This window comes from Phalacrocorax carbo, chromosome 18 (genome assembly GCF_963921805.1).
Source record: "Phalacrocorax carbo chromosome 18, bPhaCar2.1, whole genome shotgun sequence".
Classification (NCBI taxonomy): domain Eukaryota; kingdom Metazoa; phylum Chordata; class Aves; order Suliformes; family Phalacrocoracidae; genus Phalacrocorax; species Phalacrocorax carbo.
In genome coordinates, this window is record NC_087530.1 from 9,266,309 (window position 1) to 9,281,655 (window position 15,347).

General features: G+C 52.5%; 2 protein-coding genes across 7 annotated transcripts in view; one reads left to right on the forward strand and one right to left on the reverse strand.

Moving 5' to 3' along the window:
- ASTN2 (astrotactin 2) overlaps nucleotides 1–15,347 on the forward strand; it is a 358,900-nt gene that overhangs the window by 234,026 nt on the left and 109,527 nt on the right. The window lies entirely within an intron of this gene.
- TRIM32 (tripartite motif containing 32) lies at nucleotides 4,642–11,728 on the reverse strand. Of its 5 annotated transcripts, XM_064469224.1 has the most exons (3): nucleotides 11,615–11,711; nucleotides 9,802–9,917; nucleotides 4,642–8,946 (listed from the first exon to the last, which is right to left on the reverse strand). In XM_064469224.1, the coding sequence occupies exons 1-3, from the start codon at nucleotides 11,654–11,656 to the stop codon at nucleotides 6,936–6,938; spliced, it is 2,169 nt and encodes a 722-aa protein (XP_064325294.1). In that variant the 5' UTR covers nucleotides 11,657–11,711; the 3' UTR covers nucleotides 4,642–6,935. The 5 variants fall into 5 exon arrangements, with proteins under 5 accessions (XP_064325294.1, XP_064325295.1, XP_064325296.1 ...); XM_064469225.1 differs by lacking the exon at nucleotides 9,802–9,917 and having other exon boundaries at nucleotides 11,615–11,728; XM_064469226.1 differs by lacking the exons at nucleotides 9,802–9,917; nucleotides 11,615–11,711 and adding an exon at nucleotides 10,321–11,565.

Genomic DNA, 15,347 nt, shown 5'->3' on the forward strand with positions numbered 1-15,347 from the left:
CCTTGTTCCAAAGGATTCCCAGCAGTGAATCCTGCAAACGAGAGGCATGAAGGCATGGCTACCCGCCTGCATGGCTGCGGCACACCGAGCACCATGCTCATTCAGGGCAGGCATGGAAACATCCCCCAGGCTCCCCCTCAGCTGCCACGTTAGCCTGTGAGCAAACCAAACGGAATCCCAATTTTATTTTGGGCAGAGTGATTAAAAGCCTGGCTTTTTGGGCTGCTTCCTCTGGCTCTGTGCAGATTTAACTCATCGGATTGGCCTCTGAGTGGGGACCTTGAGATTGACCCAGCCATCAATCTGTGCCACAAGAGCCCACATTGGTTTCCTCCCCCATCAAAGTCAGCATTTAATGCCGATGGTACCTCATTAAGTTCACACCAACTGTGTGAGCATCTTCATCTGGCGGCTGGGGCAAACACGACACCCCTGGCCACCTCCTGTTGTGTGTAAGAATGTGCTGGGTCTGGCCGGGATGGAGTGACCTGGCTTTGTGGCAGCCCTTGTGGTGCTGTGCTTTGGAGTTGTGGCTAAACCAGTGTCGATAACGACCCAGCGCATTGGCTGCTGCCGAACAGTGCTTGCACAGCGTCAGGGCTTCCTCTCTTTCCCGCTCTGTTCCTGCAGTGAATAGGCTGGGGTGGGCAAGAGGTTGGGAGGGGACATAGCCAGGACAGCTGACCCAAACTGGGCTGTTCCACAGCATATAATGCCATGCTCAGTGATAAAACTAGAGCTGGAGGATGAGGGTCAGCCCACCACAAAGTCACAAGATGTACAGGAGGAAAGAGAGCATCCCTCCATCCAGCAAATCCCACCTGCCACGGACCACTTCAGGCCCTGCTGAAGGTTTATCAGCGACCTGGTTGCTCTGTGACCCCTCGGTCTGGCTGGACGAGGAGGAGGAGGAGAGCTTGGTTAGGGAAAGAGAAGAACTGCTCTGATAGCAAAATCTGACAGCCCCAGTGGGATTTCTCCAAGAGCTGTTCTAGCTTGCTCGTTCCCACTGCGATACACAAAATGCAGAACAAATGTCTGTAAGTGCTCCGGCACTTAGAGAAAATGGAGACGTTATCAGCAGTAATGCGGAGGGTCTCGTCTTGTCAAGCATTTGAGTGACAACTCTTTTCCTTCACATGGTGCAGACTAGCTGAGCCTCAGCATGGGAGACTTCTGTTCTCCAGCTGGGAAAAGTTGGAAAAAAGAAGGGTGTGCCGGTAGCATGCTGCCGCGGAGGAGCACGCAGGCTCGCGGGAGCTCCTCTCTCTTGCCACCCAGGACCGGGGAGATGCACAGCTGGGGAGTGGGGAGCGGTGCTGATGGGCTTGGGGTGTGTTGTGCATGGGTGGAGGAGATTCAGAGGGTTTCCCCACCCAACTGTTAGGTTGCAGCAGTACTTTAGGTCTGTGGTGAGTGAAATGTTTGTTTTTCTTGCATTTCCTATGATCACTAGATAGAGTTTCCTTGGCTGAGGTTGCCTGGCCACATTGGGCACTCAGCAAGCTGAGCCTTGAAAGTGGCTGCTACAGATGTGAAAGATGTTTAACAAGGCCCAGTGCCGGGTCCTGCCCTTGGGTCACACCAACCCCAGGCAGCGCCCCAGGCCTGGGGCAGAGGGGCTGGGAAGTGCCCGGCGGAGAAGGCCCTGGGGGTGCTGGCTGACAGCCGGCTGGGCATGAGCCAGCAGTGCCCGGGTGGCCAAGGAGGCCACCAGCCCCCGGGCTTGTGTCAGCCCTGGTGTGGCCAGCAGGGGCCGGGCAGGGATGGGGCCCCTGTGCTCGGCCCTGGGGAGGCCCCACCTCGAATGCTGGGCTCAGGTTTGGGCCCCTCGGGACAAGAAGGGCCTTGAGGGGCTGGAGCGTGTCCAGAGAAGGGCAGCGGGGCTGGGGCAGGGTCTGGAGCACAAGTGTGCTGGGGGGCGGCTGGGGGAGCTGGGGGGGTTTAGCCTGGAGAAGGGGGGGCTGAGGGGAGCCCTTCTCGCTCTCTGCAGCTGCCTGAGAGGGGCTGGAGTGAGGGGGGGGCTGGTCTCTGCTCCCAAGTCACCAGGGACAGGGCGAGAGGGAACGGCCTCAGGCTGCGTCAGGGGAGGTTTGGGTTGGAGATGAGGGAAAATTTTGCTACTACAGGAGTGGTCAGGCCCTGGCACAGGCTGCCCAGAGAGGTGGGGCAGTCCCCATCCCTGGGGGTGTTAAAAAAACATGTAGATGTGGCACTTCAGGACATGGTTTAGGAGGCCTGGGGGTTTTGGGCTGGCAGTTGGACTTGATGATCCTAGAGGTCTTTTCCAACCTTAATGATTCTATAAGTCTATGTTCCCTCTCAGTAACACCTCTTGGATTAAAGTAGTCTACAGAGGGGCTGTGCCCTGGCAGGTCCTATCACATTCCCTAAGGCTTTCTGCCCACCAGCCCCACCAGTACTTGCTTCTCTTCCCTTGGACCATATCTTGTTGCTTGTATTTACCTTTCAGAGGTTACAGTTTTCATGCGTTTTTGTGAACTCAGGAGTTTAGACAAAAGATCGTCATAAAATGCAAGCCCCTTCAAGCCTACAGCCTCGAGCTCTGCTAAAGTAGCTGTCCATATTCTTCTGAGTAAGGTCTGCGGATCCCTTCTGTCCTCTCAAGGTCTCATTTATCTCCCTTCAGGTCTGGTACTGCCTTAACACAGTTAAGATTCAAGTAGTCCATGGGAGCCTTTAGTTTTTATTTCCTAGACACGATCAGGTGCATTAAGAAAGCTGTAAGGCAAGCTTTGCATCTATTAAAGGAGATAATGGCTTTCCCTTATACCTGCTTGGTCAGAAGTAAAGTGTATAGAATTTCCCTGTCCTTGAGATCTGTTCCTATAAACAACCACTCTATTACCTTTGTAACACCCTTACTGCTTGCAGTTTATGTCATTATATTTATTTCAAAACCTCCGATTTTGACATTTTGTTGGGAGGAGGAAAAAACAATCTAGCTGGTTGCCGTGAAATTTAGTTTAGACTAAAATATGTGCTGTGACTCAGTCTGCTAAATGACCTTATGCACTGCTCATTGTAATCCAAAATTGCCAGGCAAGTAGAGTAATTAGTTGTGCAAAATGAAATAACTTTAAATCCTCGCATTGAGTAATGACCCAGAAAAATCACTTAAGCTATACAATAGAAAAGACTTGAAGCATCTGGCTTTATTTTTACTTTTGTAGCTCTGCCCCCTTTGATTAAGAAACAGGCTCTCCCCCACATCCCTTTAGAAACCCTGGCTGTCAGTTCCTGCCCAGAACAAATGTTTGTGGCTTAGTTGCCGCTGCCCTAAGAAATCATAACTTCTCATAAAACGGCAGGGTAAGTCTAACAGCACCGGCACAGCAGGTTCGTATACGTTTGATAAACCAGTGACTCGTATCTGTTTAAAGAGCTGCTTTGTACCATCTGAGATTAGTCTAAGCAATAAAAACCTTCACCCAGATCAGCAAACCCAGCCGGGTAGCAAGGCCAGGGGAGGACCTGCACGTGCTGCTGACGTACTGATGCCTTTGAAAGACGAGTGGCAAATGGCTTAGCATTCCTTTGGCTCCACCTAAATACACTGTTTCTAATATGATTTTCTGCAGCATTTATCAAAATTATCCAGAATAAAAGGCGAACCCTCACAGCAGCCCTCCTACCGGCCCCAGCAAACACGTAACCTCTGCAGCGGCGCAGAGCCGAGCCAGAAAGCCCCTCGATGAGCCAGGGACGTGGGCGATGAAGCCTTCAGCCAGGGTCCCACGTCCCATAACTGAGTGCTCGGTGCCAGTAAATTTCAACCAGACCTTTAAAACATCAGGTATCGGCTGCAGCGAAAAGTAAGATATTGCCTTTGTGGGAGTATTGGCGTGAACTGAGGTACGGAACTCGAGTATTTGTTTAGGAGGTGGGTAGGGAAGTGTCAGATAAAGTTACGCGAGACCTGCCAAGGAGATCAGATTTATCCTCTGCAACCTGACAGCATAACGGGTCTCGTAGCCATTGCGTTCCCAGGTCTAATCCCACTGGCTGTAAAAACCAGTCTGCCACCAAAGGGAGGAGATGAAGTGTTTTTAGTAAGAAAATGAGCCATTTGCAGCCACTTTTAATTGGATCAATTTTTTCCTTTATTACACAATCTTTAAAAACCAAACACATATGTATAACCAGACAAGCTCTTTCTCCAGGTACAGAGCAGAAGCCAAACTATTTCATCACAATCCTTAATTACTCCATTTCATCTGGTTTGGCAGACAATCACAACGGGGGGGGGGGGGGACACACCACGGCAAGTAACACAGCTCTGCAAAATCACCTCACAGTCACTATCGAGCTTTCTCAAGGGATGTGCATACCTTGGGCGAGGGACAGCAGGTTTTCTGTTTTCCTTTTCTGCCTGGAACGCAAGCCTAGAAGAGCCGCAGGTGACACACACCCCAAGGCAGTGTCCTGGCCCACCAGTGCATCGCAAGGTAGTGTTATTTTTCTTGAATCTCTGAGTGAGAAACAGATGACAGATGCTTTTTTTGAACTGCATAACCAGGAACAGGCTGGGGTAACCAACTGCTCAGTTTACTGGACCAGCTTTTACGTCCCTTCAAGCACTCCAGGAAATGTTATTGCTAGTAGTGCGATGTTTATTGCAAAAAAAAAAAAAAATAATTAAAAAATCCATTGGCACAGAAAATGACGGAGGTACATATCATCATAGATAATATTGCTTCAATTATTCAGGTCCACGGTAGCTTTCTGCTTGGAGCAGTTCTTAGAAACTGGAGAAATGTTTAAAAGAGATCAGTAGGAGAGGAACTGCCATTACCATAATACTGGAAAAAATGCCTTGAGTTACAACGTAATTAACTGCAGAAGGGCCCAGTAATAGTTGTCATCTCCAAAAACATACATGCAGGATGAGGTCGGCTCCCCAAATTGCTGTTACAGACCTTAGGCGACTGCCCCCTCCCACCCAAAAAAGAGAAGCAGAGAACGTAAATAATTATGTGCGAGTTGGCAGCCTTGGCAAACACACAGAGCAGCTCGGGGGGGAAGGAGGCTTCAATTCCCTCCCTCGGCACCATCTACCGCGCTGGTGTCTTAGCTCCTACTCCCTTCTCCACAAGCTTTTTCCAGCAAATTATAACAAAATAGGAAATTGCCCTGATGGAGGGGCACCTCCATCACACAGCGGGGCGTTTGTTGTGCCGGCCCTCTTCAGCGCTTTGGCTGAGCAGAACAGGGAGAGAGGAAAAAAAAAAAACCAACCAAAATCCTGCCAAAATCTGTTCCCGGCGCTGCTTCTGCAAACCCTGGAACTGCCAAGCAACCGCCTGCAGCAGCAGCGGCTCTGAAGCCTGTTTTACTTTGCTGTTTCACTAGGGGAAAGTATATGGGAGCTTGAAAAAAATCACCTGTTGCATACATGTTGTAGCACAAGTAGCAAACAATTTGCTGTAGCGTGGCAGCCACCGTAAAATCTACTTTTTTATTGTCTGTCGTGCCCCCAGATTTGCAACTACGTTGTTGATAGCAACAAATAAATGCACTGCAGTGTAACTATTTTCTGTGGCAGATTAACATGCTACAACTGTGCCCTATTTAAATGCATCTTTCCTTCAATAAACTATTATAGGCAAGCAGCACCACACTGAGGTACACATTTATCAGCCAGGAGAGTAGCTCTGTGGGGGCCTTGGTTCACACAGCTGCAGTTTTGTGCTTCATTTGGCCCAAAGCCGTGATGAACATGAGCTCTGGTGCCTGCTGGTGCCGTAAAAAAAAAAATATCTGAGGAATGTAGTGTTTTGCTGTGCAAGGGAAAAAAGGGCAGTGCACCAATGGATGTGCTTCCAAGTATTAAAAAAATAAAAGCAAGACAGTCATTCCCGCCACCTCCATCCGCAACTCAGCAGCGAGTACCTCGCACATACGAAGTGCAGATGGGTGGAAACATATCGCTAAATGCAATGGTCTGGAATGCGGAGAAGTGAAGTGCAGGTGAACCTATAGTATATTGCATTTAATCTCACTTACTACAATCTCCCTGCCTTATTCCCCCGGCCCTTCCCTCCCCATGAAGCTTTAGATACCAGACATATCTTCCAAAGACAGTTTCCAGGACACATTTAGTAATAAAACAACAGTAAATATAAACTGTGGCTTCCCCCTCTTTTTTTTTCCTCCAGCCCCTTCCCTTTTTACCCCCTTCTACCTAGCAGAACTCTTAATAATAACAAAAAACCTGTTGCCATCAGAGGGCAGCTCTCTAGCTCAGCGCAGTCTCCCATGATTGCACAGTATTCACTCTACATTGAACAGACACAGTTCACAAATGGCACGACAGGGGTGATCTCCTGAATACCAGAAAAACAGAGAGAGAAAACCCTCCCTTGTCAGTTTGAAAGTAAAGCTCCATCTCCCCGCAGTTTTAGAGGGCTATTTCGTTTTATGCAGTGTTGCAATCAGAAATTGCTTTCTCTGGTAGTTGCCCAGACAACTGCTACCCAGTTCCTTGCAAGCACCACAGCAAGAGGAGGATTGCCTCTCTAGTCCTCTAAGGGAAGGTGATTTAGAGCAGTCAGTCAGTGTTTATGGCACAAAGAAAGATACTAGGGTTAAAGCTGGAAGTGTAGGAGATGCGGCGAAAGGAGGTGAGGTTTATGGAGTGACCAGTCATTTAGCAAGGAACCCACGCTGCAGAAGGACGGATCGTTTCCCTCATGTTTGTTGTTCTTATTTTTTTTGTTTGGATTTTATATAAAAAAAGAAGAAAAAGCAGACCACCACCACGTAGGCTATTTTTGTTTCTACACACAAAGCATGACAGCCCCTGTACCAAACCCCCTTCGGGTATGGCACAATCTTCCTGAACGCCTGACACCGGTTCCCATCAGATTGCCATGAGGCTGCTGCCAAAAGGGGCTTTACCTAGAGAGATGCCTTTAAGGGGTGGAATACCTTCTCAGATGGTAACTGTAGATCTTGATGCAATGATCCCAACAGTCCAGCACCAGCAGCTGTCCTTTGGGAGTGATGGCGATGCCGACGGGACAGGTGAGTCCTTCCCGGATTAAGATATTATAGCCACCTCCTTTAGGAAAATGCAGGATTTCTTTACGGCTGCTGTCAGCAACAATAAGGTCTCCCCTGGCATCGACACACATGCCAGCAATGCATCTGAAATCCTCATTCTCAGAGAAGAAGTGGCTAATCTGGCGTCCCAGCTGCCCATCTGGGCTGACGGAGCCAATTGAAAAGCCTCCTTCTAAATGGTGTTCGTACTGCCGGTTTTCCAGGTTAAGCCCCAGCCCTTGTGTAAAGTATATGGTCCCTTCAGCATCGCAGGTGACAAACTTTGGGCGCACTGCGCTACATAAGCAACTGTACTTCACTACCCCCATGCCGCGATCCACCGTGAAACACCAGAGCTTCCCTCCTTCCACATCAGTCACTACAAACTGCCCAGAAGGCAGGGCGGCGATGCCCCAGGGCTTGCTTAGCTGGCTCCGGTGACACGCCACGCAATGGCCATCCATGGTGTAGACCTTGACAGAGTTATCGTAGCTGTCAGTCACACCTATCAGGCCATGGCAGTTCATGGTGACAGAAAGGGGAGTCAAATTGGGCAAGTCTGCTCCAAGGAAACTCAGCACAAAACTATCAATTCCACTGGGGCTCCGGCGGATCTCCTTCAGAAAGCCCTTGCGGGTAAAAACCTGGATTCGGAAGTTGCCACGGTCTGCCACAAGCACCTCTCCTTGCAGGGTGACGTGCAGGCTGACGGGGAGGTTAAACATCCCTGGCAGGCTGCCCTTGGAGCCCATCTTCTTGATGAAGTGACACTGCTGGATGCTCGTGGCTGCTTCAGGCATCCTTGGCTTGGCCGGTGAGGAATTTGGTGTGCAGCTGGCCTCTTCCTGCCCCACGTCAGGCTCCCTAAATGATGCCGATGAGCATGCTGCAGTTTCCATGAGCGATTCCTCCATGTTAACGGTCCGGGGTTTCTTCACCACCTGCCCGATCTGCAGCGGTCCCACATGGCTCACCTTAAGGAGTTCAACCTCTTGAAGAGTCAGCTCCCTTGGGAGACTGTTGGTCAGTTCCGGTTCTTCCTCATCTGCTGCCTCCTCCAAGAGAGCTATATCTCCCTGCTTTATTTTGGCAAGGAAATAGTCACAGCGAGACATTATCTGTACTTCTGCTAAGTTCAGCAGATAAGCTTGCTCCTCCATTACCTGATTATTTACCTTCTCCACATCAGACAAAGAGGTGGTGAAGAACTTGCGTGATCTGGCCAGCTCCTCCTGGATCTTGCGCTCTTCTTTGCTGTAATCTTGTAGAACTGCTTTGTATCTAGCTTGCAGGTCTCTCGAAACACCCTCCAGGGATGCTTTTCTTTTCTGCAGATCACCCATGAGCTCACGAAGTCTGGCAAGCCTCGTCCCAAATTCCCTCCTACGCTCTTCAGCAGCCTCTTTGATAGCAATGACTCTATGTCCTTGGGGCGTGTGTGATGTCTCCTTGCACGGCTCACATAAAACCAAGCCACAGCTCTTGCAGAAGTGTCTTGGCAACCTTCTCCCACAGACTTTGCACATGAGAAGACCCACCACTTCCCCCAGTCCGGCGGTGTCTATGATCTTGAGCACAGTAAGATTGTCAGTCAGCTGAGCTAAGCTTGTGATCCGCGTGATTTTGCTGCAAAAGGGGCACCGTATCCCATTAATGCTGTTTGCTAGGAGTTTCTCCAAGCACTGTTTGCAGATGGTGTGCCCGCAGTGTAAGAGCTTGGGTCTCAGGTGCTCCTCGGTGAAGGACTCCATGCAAATGGGGCACTCCAGGACCTCTCGGAGTGCATCCGAGTTGAGATGAGGGGCTGCAGCCATGGCGTTCCAAGGCAGCTTTAGCCAATGCAAGGTCTTGTAATCGCATCTATCCCAAGGTGCTCCGATCCTGTCCAGAAAGGAAAAAGGAAACATGATTTATGCCATCACCAGCAGTTACAGATGCATGCAATTTATTTCCGATTTATCACCCAACCCTGGAAAAAAGCAGCCCAGTTAGCTTCTCCACGTTTAGAAAGGATGGATTAGTCATAGCTAATCTCAGAGTGGGCAAATTCCAAAACTAACTTGCAGCTCCTAGTGCAATGAATTGTTCACTTGCAAAATTTATAAGTAGAACTGAAAGAAGTGTAATGGCAGCAATAAGGAAGCCCAATAGATATTGATGACTGAATCATCTCCTCATGGTGCCCATCTCCCGCTGCCAAGCCTCCGAGTTTATGTAATTTACTGAAACCCAGGGAGATTAAACCAAGCATTCAAAATGTTGCACATCAAAAGAGGAACCAGATGGTGCAACGCTTTAGGACATTAATATATCACCTCTGGAGACCTGCATTCAGATGTGACATCAGATACGAACGAAATAAATGTCGTTGTTTTACTCTGCTTTTCTAGATAGCCAAAATAAATTTTCAAGGTTTCATACGTTTGCCAGAGAGCGAAACTAGAAGGAATGATTTGTCAGCTTCCACTCGTTCAGGGAATGACTGTACATACTGAAAACACACAGCAAAGATTTTACGCCAGCGTATTTCATTAACCTCTGCCACGCTGCATCATGCTTCAGCATGCAGATTAAACACAGCTCGACGCGGCAGTGTTCTAGCAGCGTTATTAGCAATAATGGAGTTAACAGGCAACTCCAAACATTCGATAATACATATACTACAAGTGTTCACTATTAGTTCTTGAACTTAGATTAATTACATATAATTTCTCCTTATTTCCTTGCAGCATTGACCTCATTCTTGTATTCTGGTTCAGTTTTATACCACTCTGGTTGCCGTTCAGCTTCAATCCAGGTTTCTCCATCCTCACATCCCTCACGGCAGGGAGCTGATCCCAGCAGCTCTCTTGCTCAAGCAGCCATCCATTCAAAAGGAACAGAACAGGGTTCACATCATTAAGTTATTATTCAGTAGACTGGGTTTCAATACCTTTGCAATTGCATTGCTTAGCCATTAAAGGAAATGGGGAAGAAAACATTTCTTCTAGGGAGAGAGAAAGTAGTTAGTCTTTAAAATGAGGAGACGGTCACGGAGGGATGTGAACAGACAGCTTTTTCTGAATAATGGCTGTATGCATGCAGCACTCTTGCTTCCCTGCTGGGTTTGCCTGCTTCATCCTCAGGAGCATTTCAGACAGAAAAGTTCACTGTATTTCAGTTTACCATTTGCTCAAGGGGAAGAAGACAACTGCAATGAAGAAAAGTTCTTTACGTTCATATAGAGAAGGAAAAAAAAAAATCATTTTAATGTACCAGCTGCAGTTTACAGTCCTTTGACGCCCACATTTCAGGAAGGGATTCAGTGGCATAGCAGAACCTCCAAGTACCAAGCTGGGATCTGATCCTTGGCTCGACGGCAGCGCGATGACTATCGCATCCCCGGCAGGCCGGGAGCGGTGGCAGTCCAGGCGCTTCCTGCCCCTGGCACTGAATACGCTTCCCTTTTATTCTTAGTGTATATCTCAGCTGGGGAAGCAAAAGCCTGGGCACTGCCACGTAGATCAGAAACCCTCCTCAAAGGGATGAAAAATCTGTATTTTAAAACGGTTTTTAAAAATGAAACACAATACCAAATCTATTATTCCTATTTTCCTTGGAAATATGTCAAAAGACTTGCTTAGGAAAGGATGAGGGAGCAGCGCAGACACCAGATACACCAGAGAGTTACATAAAAAGCTGCCTTTAAAACAAGTATTTTCATTAAAGAACAATAGCGGAGGGGATTTTAAGTTAGGTTCAGTTTTTAGGGAAGACGAGTTGTACGGCATTCTTTTCATATATAAACCCCTTTTATCGGAATGCCAGCACACGCCTTAGTGATGCAAAATTATTTTCACTGCTGCACTTTTTATCTTGCATTTAGCCGTGCCTCCACGGAGGTTTCCTCAACAGGGAGTCGTTCTGGTGTATGGGTCCCTCCCGAGGCACTTCTGCCACAAGGCAGGGTATCAGAGGAAGCCTCAGCTGAGGGTCAAGATAAAAAAAAAACTCTGTAAATTATGCGAGTTTGGTTCCTTATATTTCAAAAATTTTCCTGACGTAATTTCCTCGCTCTGTTGTCTGCAGTCAGGATGCGCGGTGAAGACATGCCGGACGCGATGAAGCCTAGTTTCGTTTGTCGTTCATGCCTTGTGTCATTAAGGAGTTAAAACAACAGGGCGAAGCAGCACAGCCTGCGGCGCGGCTCCTTCCCCCGGCGCTTCCCGCAGCACCCGGGCGAGCACCAACACAGCCATGGCGGCCGTGCGCGCCCCCGGGGGGCTCCGGCCCACAGCGAGGGCTGCGGCAGCCCCGCGGCCGGTCGGTGCCGGGAACGGGCCGGGCCGGGAGGCGCTGCGCGGGGGGAGACGCGGGGCTGTACGGCCGGACAGACTGACGGGACGCCCGGGTCGGTACGAACGGACGCTTTAACGGCAGGACGAGCCCCCACCCCGTCCCCTCCCCCAACCCCGCCGCGGGACTGTCACCCGGGCGGGCCCCGGGCCCGCGGGGACACACGGACGGACACGCGGACGGACACACGGAGGACCCCGCGCCCCCGCCCTACCTGCCCGCCGCTGCCGGGCCGGGCCGCGCCGCTCCCCGGCATGCCCCGCGCCGCCGCACCGCCCCTGCGCGCGGGCCGCTGAGCATGCCGGGAGGCGGAGTCCCGGGGCCGGCAGCGGGGGGGGGGAGCGGGAGGAGGGAGGCCCCGGCGGTCCCGGTCCGCCCTCACCGGGCGGGGGGGGCGGAGGACCCGCAGGCCGGCCCCGGGCCCGGCCCCGCCGGGGGCCGGAGCAGGGACCCGCCCGCCCGGGCCGGCCTGGCCCCTCCTCCGCGCGTGTGCCGTAGCGGTTTGTGGCCAGGAAAGCTAAAAGGGGAAAAAAGGGGAGCAGAAACATATTTTGTTTCTTTCTTCCTTCCGTTACGTGCGGTTCCGCCACACACGGGTCCACCCGTGTCCCTTCCCTCAGCCCGCGGCGCTGCCGCAGCAGCCCCCTCCCCTCCCCTCCCCGCGCCCCCGTAGGCTTTGCATCACCGCCTGAAAATTCGTCTTTCTCAGCCCGTTTCACAAAGCGCCTCGCAGCCGCCCGTGGACTCCCAGGACAAAAAGGACTATTTTTAGGTAGAGAATAGCAAATGTAATCAGTTGATTGGGTGATGCGCATAAATGCCGTCAGTGAATAGACAGGCAGCTGCAGTTGCTTATGCAAGGACTTGCTCGGGGCACGTCCTGGTTGATATTAATTTCCTTCCCACGGTGGCCCCGATTCTGCACTGGTGGCCGGCGGTCAGCGCAGCTGCCGCGGCGCAGGCTGGAAATCATCGGTTTATGGGGAACCGAGCAGTTATGCTATTTGCCCTCCATCAGAGGAGAGCTTGCATCGCCCGGTCATTCGGCTCCTCTGCTCACGCCTGGGAGGGAGCAAAGGATGGCATCGCCGTTACACCCCCGCAGGACTAATGTCTGGAGTCATTAATCATAGAATCAGTCATTTCCCTCCTGCCTCTTCCCTCCTCCTCCTCGTCCCTCCAGCCTTTATTCCTGACCTCTCTGCCCCTCAGACATGCTCTTGCGCTGCCGGCAGGCTGGCAGCTGGAGCCGGAGGCCAGGGTCCGGCCGCTGGACCGTGGCTCTACTCTGCCCTGGCATTTCTCGGGGTCACGCTGCTGTAAGAGCTGTCAGTAACACCAGCCCTGTTCCAGCCCGGCTTTCGCTCAGCCGTCGTGAGGCGGCTTTGCAGATGGCAGAGAGCAGTTTTGCCGTGACCCCGCGGGGCGGCAGGGCCGATCAGGAAATGGCGGGGCTTGGGGCTTCCTCTGTGGCAGCAGGGAGAAGCCCAGGCCTGGGCAGGCAGGTCCAGGGGAGCCGTGTCCTTCACGCACCAGCAGTGCCGTGGCTCCGGTGCCGCCGGCAGCGCTGCCGGTCACAGCAGCACCCGGGCAGTGTCCTGCAGCCGGCCCTGCTCCCCGGCTGGTGTGCAGGTGAAGGTCGGGAGGCTCAGAGGAGTTTGCTGCCGGGGCGGGGGGGAGGCAAGCCTGCAGGTTAACCATTTCCCGTAAGCCCTGCCTGCGGCCTGTCTGCCTGCGTGCCCAGGCGGGAGCGGGGCGCAGCCGGACGCGTGCCAGCAGCTGTGGGGCCGTGCCCAGACCTTTCAGCAAAAGCTGCAGCACATTTCCACTGTTGCTCACTCGCTCCAGCAGCTACCAACCAGCACCGAGGAAAGCACTAGCATAATGCAGCAATTCTTGCCACCTTCTGGTTTTGGAATTTTTTCTACTTTTTTTCTGTTCAGAATTGAATAGAATAGTTCAGTTGGAAGGGGTCTGCACCTGAGCAGTGATCAGGAGCAGCAGGGATCATCAGCGTGGGCAGCGGATGCACTCAAAGAGCAGATGCAAAGCCTGGCCAGGGTTGAAAAAGAAAATGAGTGAGAATTATGGTGTCCTGTTTCATACCATGCTTCAGGCCCTGAGCAGCAAACCTCCGTGGGACACCCCCCCAGGCACCAGTGGTTCCCTCAGGGTGTTTCTGTGCCCCGGGAGGGGACATGGGGTTCACTCCCAGCTCCTGGTATCGCCAAGGAAATGTTCTTTCGGCCCCTGATGTATTTTCCAGTGAATAAAAGTGGATGTTGGCGTTGAACCAGGGAGGTCTAGCAGATTTTCTGAGAGCACACCTGAAAATGAACAGTGTGAGGGAAAAATAATGGTAGGAGTAAGGAAATAAGCTTTTAATGCATTCTGGGGAGAAAACAAAGGACTCTGTGGATTTGATTGGAGGTGATAATGATGTTACCCAGAATGTCAGAGTATGGGCACCCTGTGCCATGACGAGGAAGGACGGGGAGGCTGTGAACCCTGACCCCCTGGCAGAGTGGCGTGTCCTGAGGGGCTGCCCCATGCTCATGGTCATCCAGCTGGCAGGGCTTGGGAGGTCTCAGACATCCCCTGGCAAATGGATGTGCTGGTGTGTTGGAGCAGGGAGGGAGCCAGCTGCCGATGTGGGTCTTACACAGCATCCCAAGGGTGGCGGCAGCAGCAATTTGGGGGGTCATGGAGCCGTCCTTGCGGGGCCATAGTGGCTTGGAGGCAGTGGGGTGAGCACTGAGATGCTGCTGAGGGTCGGATGAGCAGGGCAGGGCTTCGGTTGTTGTTCCTGGGAGTTGGCGCAGGCAGCAGGGTGCAGTGGGGCTGTGCAGGGCTCTGCTAGTTCCTTTGATAAAGTGAGCTCACCAGTGATGCCTGCACCACCGCCTTTTATAGAGGTTTATCAGTGATCTCTCAAAGCCCTCCTGGCTTTTTTTTCTTTATACCATAGGCTTGCAAGTCTGTAAATGTCTCATCTGAAGCTGAGATTACTGCAGAGCCTGCCTGGCCAACCTGCAGGCGGAGGCGATGGTCTGCCTCTGGATTTCTCCCTGCCGGTACCTTTGGGATCAGCCCCAGGGCAGAGGGGGTCCCGTGGGCAGGCAGGGGTCGCGCGTGCCGCTGAGCCACAAGCACTGCGGTGCGGCTCTCTGGCCGCTCCTTGCAGTTGGGTGTTGGGGCACACAGAGTCCACAGGGTTCTGTGTTTAATTGATTTAGGTTAATCAGCTGGGAGCAGCGGTCACAGCATCAGCAGGGAGAACGGGGTTTGCAGCGGGAGGCTGCCCAGGGGCAGAGGCAGACAGGCAGCTGGCAGTGTGGGGCTCTCCAGATACAACGGGGGGAGAAAAGGGGTCACAAACCATCACATTCAGGAGATTATCCCGTGTCGGCACTCAGGGATGTTACGGATTTGGATTGCAGGCTCCCCAGAGGATGAGGCCCAGGAGGTCCCCGCAGAGTGGCTGTGGGGTGACAGCGGCAGAGCGAGCGGTGGCAGGATCGCCAGCCCAAGAGCCATCCTCCCGCGATGCCACGAGAGGGCAGCAGGTCCTCACGGACCGCGGTGGCCACAACTGCCCCACAGCCACGCCGGTGGCAGAGCCCCACGCCACCCCACCGCCTGCTCCGAGGGGGGCTTGGCAGAGGTGTCGCATGGGCGCACGCCCACGGCTTGCAAAGCCCCAGCGTGCACGCTTCTGGGGTCTGCGCCTGCGCGCTGCGTCCCTCCTGGACAGCCTGTAGTCATGCCTTCACCCAAGCTTCCCACGCAGGACACAATGCCACGGGACGGCTACCTTCCCCCAAAATTTGGGCAGCGGTTCCTAGGTGAGCCCTCCCTTGCCCAGCCCACGCGTGAGCCCTGGGGACACAGGCGTTGCTGGCTGCTTGGCAGCTCGGCACAGGCGGGATGGCATTTCCTGGGCAGCG